We start from the raw sequence: 10,990 nt of genomic DNA, 5'->3' as shown, positions 1-10,990 counted from the left end.
GCCCTCAGAGAATTTCTGTTTTTCAGAAATTAAATTTAGAAGATATGTGGTTTCTACACTTTGTATCCCTTGTTATCAGAATTGTGGATTGTCTTTGAAATAATATTATAAAGGTCAACTCTACTGTACAGATGAGTTGCCAAACAATAGAAAAAACATTGGAGGCTTTTTGTGGGATCTCAAATGAAGAAGAGGGAAAAAAAGGATGATAGAAAGATTATCACATTAGTTAAGCAGCTGATTCCAAATGACATATACTGTCAATAAAATCTTCCCTTATTGGCTTTAAAATCATCCTCAAAATTATTGCTGTTTTGTAGTGATTACCTATCATCCTAGAGTCTAGAAACACACATGAACAGCAAGTCAGATTTCTATTTTGTGTATCTATGCTGCTCTGTTGTGTTCAGTGATAAATGTTCTCGGTGATGAATTGGCTTAAACTTCCTACCATTTAGATTTCATGTCACAAACTGTTATCTTAAATTTAGTGCCATTTATGGAAGCTTGAATATAATTTTAAAAGGGAGCAGAACCTGTATTTCGGCTACGTGGACCTTTCCTTTCCATTCCTGTTACTATGTAGTCTTAAATGAACAGAAATAAATATATGAACTGATTTTTAAATTTGGCTAACTTGGGCGTTGAATAAATAATTAGAAATCTAGCCATTTTGTGAAGTAGCCAGAAGTTAATACACTTGGAAAAAATGCTTATCGATATCAGTTCCTCTTACTTAGAAACAACGTGCTTATTTTAAGTCCAGTTTTATATAATATAAGAGTTTGGTTATGTAATTTCTTGTTGGACAAAAGACAATTGTTGCTCAGGACTTACAAACATGCACTAATTAACACAATGATAGAATCACAGAGTCATAGAATTAGCCTGGTTTGGAAGGGGTCTTAAGGGTCACCTTCAGATAAAGAGCCAGTTCCCTTGTGTCCAGGGACACTTTTTGCTTGACCAGGCTGCTCAGAGCCCAGCCTGGCCTTGAACACTTCCAGGGATGGGGCATTTACAACATCCCTGGGCAACCTGTTCCAGGGCCTCACCACCCTCACAGTAAAGATATTTTTCCTAATACCTACCTACAGTAAGGTAAGTATGTATTGTTCCTACCAGCAACTCCAAGAAATAGAATTTCCAATTGATCTATTGGCTTGAACATTCAGAGTCTGAAGGGTTTGTCCATGGCAGGGCACTTCACAGCACAGGTGTAGCTCTGAATGGGTTCATGGGCTTCTATGTCTCTCTGTCTCTGTGACAGCGGTGATGACTCAGAATATTAACCAGATCACTTTTTAATGCTACTTTAGCTAAGCAGCTGCAAAACAGATAGCTTTTCAGTTCTTTGGATTCTTTTTTTTTTTGTCATTCTCTTGTATCTTTCCTTATGAAATTAAAAAACTCACAATTGTGCTAAAATAGGCTGTAATAAAGCCAATGCATGCAAGTTTTAAACAATTGTTTTAGCACTGCAATTTTTAAGCAGTTAATGAAAGTCATTGTTTTAGATCTAGTCATGTAAGTGTAAAATTATGAATGTCTGCCCTATTAATCAAGTTGCTTTTGAATTCTAAAGAGATTCTGAGGTAGGAGTTTGCTCAGTGAGACATAATTGTTTTTACAGCTCAATACAGACTAGTCCCATTATTCATGTTTTCTTTTCAATAAGAGCTCACACTGTAATTCTAAGCACTTATGATAATTACAAAGGACATTTTTTCTTTTTCTTTTTCTTTTTTTTTCCTTTCCTTTAAAATGCCTTTTTCTCCCCTTCCATTGGCATTATAACAAAAAGCAGAATATTATAAACATTTTAAATTCTAGTTAGGACACTTGCATTTTGCCTGGCAAATTTTACCCATTTTCTTCCTTGGCTGTGCTGTACAGCTGTGTGTTGTTAAACTGCTGTTTCATATGCCCCAGGTTTTGTGCATTTCAGAGCTTATGAAACATGTCAGTTGTGACTGTCCTACAAGGAATTTGCTTACTGCAAATGTGATTTTTTAGAGATTAAAATTTTCTTAGTGTATACTTATCCAGATAAAACCTGAGCCAATCAATAATTGAAAACATGAAGAGATTTAAAGGCCATTATCTATACACACAATTAGAAATGCAAGTATCATTGCGTTCTTGTAGAGATGGCTAAAATGAGACCTTTCTAGCAGTTGGTATTGTCTAATCTCTTACATGAATACCTTCTATGGCTGTGCTTATTCTGTTATGGTAAACGGAAGGCTTAAGCCCTCAAACCCATCTTCTCTGGTGTTTCACACTTCCTCTGATCTGGCTCTAACCTGGAGCAATGCAGCATGCTTGTCTAGCGGGATGCCAGGAGGAAATGATTGGAAATTAAGCTCCTGCTTGCTAAAACTATGTGATGAAGCCAAGGCTGAGTTTATTTATTGCTTACAAAGACAATATATAGGTACAGTCAATGGCTTCTGTTGAAATTTGGCTTCTTACTTGCTGTGTGAGTGTAAGCCAGATTTTTTCAAAAGTAGTCAATTGTTTTGATCTTTCCAAATGTTCAATGTGTAACCATAGTGTTTTCAAATGAGTGCCCTAAAATCTTTTTGATTCAACCCAAAGTGAATGAAGACACATTGGGTTTAGGACAAAAGACACCTCAGCTCAGCTGGTGCCTTTTTATGGCTTCAAAATTCTCCAAGTAAATTCAACAACCACATCGCTTGGGAGGAATGTGAAATGTAGATGGATATGATATGAGAGCCCACCATTTCCTTTTGAGACCTACTGAAACCAGTTGGCTCCTTTGCCCTCAAATAGTTGCCTCAAATAGAATGAACCTTCCCTTGGAAATGCCTTTTCTCGCCGATAGAGACGTAGATATATCTGTATCTCTGTACTTAAAATTCTATATGTGTCTTTTCTCTCTATGAATTGCATGAGGAATCAAAAGCTGTGTTAGCCAGGATGAATTTCTTAACCTTTCTCTCCCCTACTCTGACAGATTTTGTACAGAGTAAAAGAATTGATCTAAGCAGATAGGATTTCAGACCATAATTTCACTTTGGGGTAGTTAAGTGTAATAGGTGATTAATCTGCTTTCTTTGTCCCTCCTATTTGTTTCCTCTCTTTTTGAGGAGGGTGTAGAGACCAATGCATGTACGTGTTACATCAGTAACTGGAGACTGAGATACTGAAAGAGAAGCTGCTCTTAAAGGTATAAATTATGCCATCTATTTTTTATTCACTGATATCATCCAGTGCTACCTGCTTTTGGATTTAAGAATACTTTTATTTGTATCTGCATGACCTGTTTATCACTCAAATACTACTAGGGGAGGAGATTAGACAGAAAGTGTATTTTTGCCATACAAGTAGTTGGTAATATTTTAAAGCACCGACACATGTGGCACTAATTGTTGCAGCCAGAATTCATACAAATATGCCTGAAAGTTACTGACAATACAGATACTGCACAGTGTGTGATTTTCATGAAGTGGCAAAGCATCAAGAACACATGACGAATGATTTCAGTACGTGATTAGGCCCACGAGCACTTAGCAGTTGTTGTCGTGGATTAGGCGACACTTCAAAACCTTGAGATAGTTGTCAATTTTGTGGGAATCTCGGCGGAGGCAGTGCAGCAGGTTGTAGAAGGCAAAGAGTCTGGAGTCCTCATCAGCAAGCTGCAGGGATGGAAGTCCATCCCACGGAGTATGAATGTCATTTTCAACCTCCCCAGAGTGAACCTAAATACACAAAGTTGTACTTCTAGTAAATGATAGAGAACCTGATTGGATATAGAAGGCAGCATTTAAAATACTGTCCTTGAAGAAGGCTAATTACTAGTGTATGGCTTCTAATGTGCTTTCAGTCATGGTTCACATTATTCCATGCAATGTTCTATATCATCATTCACATTTTGAATGAATTTGAATGGTTTTTCATTTTTTTTTCCTAAAACATGTGAAAAGTATAACTGTCTCAGTAGCGTTTTAAGAGAACTAGTGTGTTAACCAGTATTAGGGAAATCTGACACTGCAGAGAAATCAAACTTTCCTTTATGCTTGGACTCATCAGGGACATCTCTCTTTGGCTCCCTCCACCTTCAAAACTTTGTTAACACGTGTTCTTAGAAGTTGTTTGTTTGCAACAAGCAGATTAGTCTCAGCCCTTATCAGAAAAATCTCTCAGTAATACATATTCAGAAGTACTGGGCTCCATCAAAAAAAAAAATGCTGAGTGATAAAATTACTTCTGATGTTAGAAAGCTACGTGTAGGAACACATGTAGTGAGTATCTGAGGTGAAGACTGGTTTAGGTCTCCTTATTTGAAGACAATCATTAATTATCTCTTATCACATAAATCAAAAGAACCATGCTTTCACACAAGTCATACTTTGTAAAGATATATAGGAGAGTATCTGTGGAGCTGCTATCACTCAGTTTAAGCAAAAGGCAAAAAAAAAAAAATAGACCCACTATGACTTAAAAATGTGGTTTGACCCTAATGAATGAGCCAGTCTTATCTCTTTCTGTAAATAATATGAATGAGAAGGTGGTGACAGGACAACTGGAACAGCACCTGACTTCTTACTCTTATCTTGGAGCCTCAGCTTTGCCCTTTTTACACATGGATGTGTGATAGAGATGTATTTGATTACACTGATAAATGTATTTGTAGCCTGCATGGAATAAGATTTCTGAGTGAAGAGACAACTAACTGAAAGAGAGACCATGAGTCATCTAGTGAAAAGTGGTGGATACAGCTTCGTGCTGTTCAGCTGCTGGGAGCAGTGAAGTCAGAACCTCTTGTCAACATCTAACTCACTGACAGAATGATAAATTCTGTGACTAACAGAGGCCCCTTAAAAAATAAACAAGAGAGAGCTGGTTTTATTCAGGAAAGCTTTCCATCAATTACTGGTAACAAGAGCTATTCAAGTATGGCTTTTGTGAGACAGCCGCCTGGTTGTCTAAACTCACAAGTATAGGGGGAACCAAGTCAGACACAGAGTCAAGAGGAATCAGTGTGGTGTGAAAAAAGAAATAAAAGATATCAGAGATATTTGCTGTATGCCATGTCTTTGCAATAGCCCAGACTCCCAAAGCTGTTTTAAACACAGTATCTGTTTCCAAAATCTATGCATAATACCTATTTGTATATAGATACATATAAATTTGCTAAAACATATATATATATATCAATACACGCATATGGAAAAAATGGAGATGCATCCTTAAACAATCAGGATTGCAAATTGAGAATAGTCAAAGATAGAATGACCATAGCCAGTCCTGATGATTACATGCCCCCTTGAAGCATGAGAGTGTGGTGAGTTATTTTGTGACAATCATACCCCATTGTCTCTTTAGAAATTGCAAGGTAGCAGAAGAAAAGAAATCTGAAAGAAGAAAGCTGAAAAGTTCTCAGACTCAACTTCTTTATCTTTCTTTTTTGTCTTCACACCTACTGCTTCCCTTCATATTTCAGGTCAGGAGAGCCTATCAATGAACCCGTCTTCCTTAAAGCAATTTGCTGGAAGGGTTTTAAGGACCTACTTACCCGCCCAACAATTTTCTCCATTCCTTCTAGAAGTCTCTTGTTTTGCTCTTCAATCTCCACAGCCTTCCAGAGAATGGTTTCTGGAGCTTCTTTGATTCTTTGTACTTCTGAGGCCAGGTGGATCAGGGGATCATTCCAGGAACGCAAGACTCCCAGTATCAAATTCAGTAGGTCTTCATGCTGCTCACCCATAGTAAGGAAAGACGGTTAAAAGAAGAAAGCTAAATTGAAGTGAAATTAGAAGGCATTAAAGCAGTGTCCTCAGACATTGTGATTTAGGAACTTATTCCAGGGCCTTTCACTGAGTGTGTCCCATAGTCCTATCTTAGATACCTCTATGCAATTACATTTTTGAAGTTTGTATTTGGTGCCATCGTGTTCTGCAATATTTGCACGAGCCATGTTGTGGTGGAAAATATAATCGAATACTCAGCATTAAAAACTAGCAAGCATAACTCTTTCTCATCTCTATGAAAGCAAATCCAGAACTCCTTATCTGATTTTTGATGAATGTTTTTAAATCCACTGTTTTTTTTGATTTTTTTTTTTTTTTAAGTTTAGTACTGACTGGAAGGTGCACATTATGGTAAACCACTAAATAGCTTTTATTGCCTCTACATAACTCGTCTGTCCTCCCCTTTGAACAATAGTGCTTCCAGCAGTAACTCTCTGATTTTAAAAATTGGCCTTTCTTGTGGCCAACAGGAATTCATCAAGCTTATGGTTAAGGTCATGGCAGTATTAAACCTTTTCTTCTTTGCTAGATGCACAACCCAAGGCTGTGAATTCTATTGCTTCCATGTGAATTTCTAAATGACACACCGAGAAGCTGATGGTACTGTGGGATTGCAAAGATACCACCACCACCACCATGAAACAGATACAGATTTTGTTCTAGAACAGCCCCATTTATACAGCTCTGCTTATTGTTCTTCCCCAGAGAATTTTCAAATTACATCTCTGAGCATAGACTGAACAAGATTATCTTCATCTTCACTGAAGTTTATAATTTTATAAATGATGTATATATGTAGTGTGTTTCTCTTTACAGATATTTTGCACATTTTCACACTAGAGTCTTTGTATTTGAATGATGATGTGACCATTTTGCCTACTGGCAACAGAGAGAATATCTATTAAATACTTTTTTAGTAATGCTAGTGTTTTGAGTTGCTGGAAAGCTATTTACCTCTGTCTACACACAGTGATGTGTTTTTATGTTTGTAAATATTAATTGCAAAATTAATTGTAACATTAATTGTTTATAAGATGTTTTAAGATAATGCTTAAAAGTTGTAGTGTTCTCAGCACAAACTTGGTGACTGGCATTGCTCCATGAGGCAGTATTTTGACTGGAAATAAGATGCAGTGATTACATGTACCATGCAGGAAAAGGAAAGGACGATGAAAGTTACTGGTACTTATATATGCTGTATGGTTTGTAACTTGGTATCAGCAAATGTTAGATCAACTTTGGGTTTTTGGTGCTTTCCTCTTCCTGGCTGCTTTATTCTGATTGATCTTCCTCTCACTCTGACAGATGCCTCACTATTCTGTAACCCTCTGTCCCTGCCTTCCCCTGCTCTGTGTTACATTGAATTACACTGGAAAAAGAACTTACGTGAATCTGCTGAGCCTGCTCCTTATCCTCAGGAGTGGTTAAAGATGCAGTGTGGCAGCTATTGACAGCTTTGGCAATGAAACCCCGGCCCTGGGCGTAGCGTTCTTCCTGCAGATCAGCATGGACAGGTGTTATCAAGACAGAAAGACAACAGCTTCTGCTCAAACACTGTGCTAGCTAATTGTTGTTCCACAGCTTTTATCACTATTTTTATGCTGTAAAGGTCAAAAGTTTCTGATGAGTCTCTAGAGTGGAACTGGCACCCAGCAAAAACAAATGTCCCACAGATGAAGAATGATGGGAAAATGGTATCTTTTAAGAGAAGTGCTGGGGATCTTAGCAACATTCAGGACTATATACTGATTTGGTCACCATAGGGACTTTCACCGTCTGTTCAGCAGTCATATTTGTTTACTTATTATATGTTAACATATGTTTGTGATTAAAAAGTATTTAATTGCAATTTTATATTTTCTTGCTCTCAGGAAAAAGTACTTACAAATTCATTGAAAATTTCCGAAGAGAGGAAGTGGATGTAGTGTGATAGTTTAACCGCTCGGTCAAAAAGTTCCTCAAGGGAAAGTTGGCAATTGACAGATCCTTTGGGGCAGATTGGCAGAGAGGTCACTCCTTCCTTTGTCAGAAGCATGTGGGACACCAGAAGGGCCGCCAGCAACAAACCTGATCAAGTTTAAAACACAGTGAAATGGGCTCCTGTTGACTTGCAGGTGTATTTAGAAACAGCTCCCAGAGCCAGTTGTTGGCTGATATGGGTTGTGCTGTCACATGGCTCAGAGTACTCCCTGTGCTGGCTGCTGTACTGTAATTCTACAATTCTTTTATCTTTTCTTGCCTCTGTCATCCTGATGGTAAAGCAGAGCCTGTTATGGATTTTGAGGAGACAACGTAACCTGTGCTGTAGTGTACAGTGTATTCTGAAGTCTCTTACTACATGTCTGGTTTTATAACAGAGTGATAAACAGAAGAAAAAACAAATCAAACTTCTTCACGGTGCAAATATAGATACACAATTATATTTGCACAGATATATAAGTTTGGAAAATAGTGGTCTTTTTTTCTTTTTTTATTTTTTCCCTCCTCCTCCCAGAGGTCTTTTTCTTCTTTGCAAACATTTGGAGTTAAAATTAATTTTTCTGGGAGAGTAGTTAGGTCACTCTTAAGGCTGTGATTGTCCTGGGAGTTCCTTCAAAAGACTTCCAGCAGCTATGCTTCTTTGCTCTTTAGAGTTTAACCCTAAATATCCTACTTCCAAGAAATCAGTGATAGATTTTTTTTTTCTCCTGAGCTTCTGAAACTGATTTAGGGGATTTCTCATTATTTAAAGTCCAAAACCGGATCTGTTTAAAACTTTTCATGTTAACTTAGCAGACTCAAGTTTTTATTCTGTGAAATAAAATAAACAAAGAAAAACAATGGCAAATAATTAAAATATTTGGTAAACGAATGTACTTGTTCTGAGACTTTTACTTTTGGAAATTGACCTGTTACATATATTCGTTCACTAGACTTATTTAAAATGCTAAATTAAGGTGGGCTTCATATATCAACAAAACTATCTCCAAGGATGTCATGTGATAAGTTTCTTTCTAGCTCTACCTTCAAAAAAAGGGAATTTACACAATATTGAAGTAAGCCTTCCTCCTCCTCCATGAGCAAGGTACATGCTGGACGCTGCAGTTAGGAAAGTACTCTAAGGAATAACTCTATGAATAAGAAAACCTGAGACTTGTTGGCTTGGAAAGTTAATGATCATTTTGAAAACATAAATTTCAAAATTACCACGTCACCTCTAGACTTGTGGGTAATGACATCTAGTTAGCCTTCTGAGTGGTGTAGCAAACCAGTCCAGATCCAAACATTCACTTGCAGATGTGACATCCCCCAAGCTAATTTTTTTGTGACGTTGTCCATTGCAAAGGTACTCTTAGAAGACAAAAGGCATCCAGCTCCTTTCTTCAGGTTTTGCCCTCTCTGGAAAACTAGGTGGCTGGAAGACCTCAGTTTCTAGATGTGTTGCATTTCAGCTGCCTCCTAATTCAATCAAAATGGAAAGAAATATAAAAAATATAAGCAGGTGAATGTAAAAATTCTTACCTTTCAGTGAAGCCCCCTTGGCACTCATGACAGGGATCCTGGATGATGTCTTGCTTTACCAGAAAGAACCCTCAATACTTGCTGTTAGTGTCTGCACATACCACTTTTATATACACCGTCCGGGGTCCATTTTGCATACATTCAGAAGGTTGTGGAGTTTGCCTCGATAATTACAAACATCAAATTGCCTTTCTTCCACATTCATATTCAGTATTTTTTGGTTCTTTTAATTTTTTTTTTTTAAATTTTAGCTGTGAGGGGGAATTTCATTAATAAGTTGACCTGTGGGATCCTGAGTACGATTGAATGAAGAGAGTGCCAATGTTTTGCCCTGAATGAGGTGAAAGTGCCGTTGATCCTAGAAATCTCCAGTTCTGAGACATATATTCTTAATGTTTTTAGCCTGCTGTTCCCACTCCCCATGATAGTCTTCTCATCCTTCCTTGTTGCTTCAGTCATCTAAGCTTGCTTACATTAAAATTCTGGCTATTTGTGGGAGGCAAACAGTAGTTTACAATATCACCATTGAGAGAAACAGCATAAATTGAACAGAAATTTATCCAGAGTAAAGGGAACAGAGGCTCATTGAAAGACAGGTCACCATCTGTAAAATTATAGATATGACATTTATGGTTGGTTAAAAAGTATATTACACAACACAAATCTTGGTATAAGGGATCTGAGAGATCAGTTTAGAGAAATAGGCTGAGCTTTTATATTTTAAAAAATAAAAATTTAGAAGAATTGAAGGGGTAGAAGTTATATGTTTACTGCTTAATCTGAGATGTCTCATGAATAAGTTAGCATTATTTAAAAAGGATCAAACCCAGCCTCCACCAAAACCATGAAATTATTTCTCTACTCAAAAACCTTCTGCGTAAAGATGGGCATTTCCACCACATGCAAAACACATGCTGTCGTCAGCAGTGAGGTTTGTTCTCGATTCTGATGCGTCTGTGGTAACCTGCAAACCAGCCTGAGCAGGTCAGCCCTGTTTTCTTCTTGTGTGAGACTCATCTGCATGAATACGTTAGCAAATACATAACCTTTCATCTGTTTCTCAGGTCAATTTACCCATGAAGAAACTTTCCAAATTAGATGGTCATGATGAATAAGGCATACACTGTTAATGAATTTTCTTGCATTTAGACAACTAGTTCCATACCTGTGGAATGGGTATACATACAACAGCCCAGAAGACTTTCAGGATTATTTCAGGATTCTTGAAGTAGTGATGAACAAGGGAGAAGAAAGGTTAAGAGCTTAGGGAAGGTATTCCTCGGGAAACAAGATATAAATCAGTGATAAATCAGAACCAGTAGCGGGTGGTCTACCTTTGTTAAGTTCTAGGATGTTAGAACAGTTTGTTCTGCTTAGAGGCAGTACGTTTACTGGAAATTGAGGTTCTGCTGAGTAAATGAAGCAGCTGTTGTCTGCAGCAGGAAAAGTGGCAATTTGATGATGGCAGTAATATTAGAATGGGGCCACCGCAAAACTCTAGCATGGATGGTAGAAAAAACAGCTGTCTTCTAAACTGCATTTAATGGCTTATGAGCTTGATTTAATTCAGCCTTACTTGAAAACCTCCCCCAATAAGATTACAGGTGAGACTAAAAAGTCCTGGTATTTTACATGAGGAGAGTCCTGTGAACTAGATGAATGAACAGTTTTCAACCCACCTGTTGCTCTTTCATTCACTAGTCTCCTTT

The 10,990-nt window shown here is 37.5% G+C and overlaps 1 protein-coding gene across 1 annotated transcript; it reads right to left on the bottom strand.

The window, feature by feature from the left end:
* Positions 1-3,536: 3,536 nt before the first annotated feature.
* Positions 3,537-9,309, bottom strand: PRL (prolactin). The gene is made up of 5 exons (XM_066329159.1): positions 9,282-9,309; positions 7,666-7,847; positions 7,167-7,274; positions 5,546-5,725; positions 3,537-3,728 (listed from the first exon to the last, which is right to left on the bottom strand). Exons 1-5 carry the CDS (start codon positions 9,307-9,309, stop codon positions 3,537-3,539), a joined length of 690 nt encoding a protein of 229 aa, XP_066185256.1.
* Between the last annotated feature and the right edge of the window lie 1,681 nt (positions 9,310-10,990).

The sequence above is a fragment of the Sylvia atricapilla genome, chromosome 1, assembly GCF_009819655.1.
Source record: "Sylvia atricapilla isolate bSylAtr1 chromosome 1, bSylAtr1.pri, whole genome shotgun sequence".
NCBI lineage: Eukaryota > Metazoa > Chordata > Aves > Passeriformes > Sylviidae > Sylvia > Sylvia atricapilla.
The sequence above is the reverse complement of the archived record's forward strand: the minus strand, read 5'-3'. Positions and strand labels throughout refer to the sequence as shown.

What these genes read in the sequence shown, in the direction of transcription:
- PRL (XM_066329159.1), bottom strand. Translation starts at nt 9,309, where the DNA reads ATGAGTGCCAAGGGGGCTTCACTGAAAG. An exon ending in CAAGGGGGCTTCACTGAAAG is followed by an intron (nt 7,848 to 9,281) that starts GTAAGAATTTTT and finishes AAACTTGATCAG; the next exon opens with GTTTGTTGCTGGCGGCCCTT. An exon ending in CGGAAATTTTCAATGAATTT is followed by an intron (nt 7,275 to 7,665) that starts GTAAGTACTTTT and finishes GCTGATCTGCAG; the next exon opens with GAAGAACGCTACGCCCAGGG.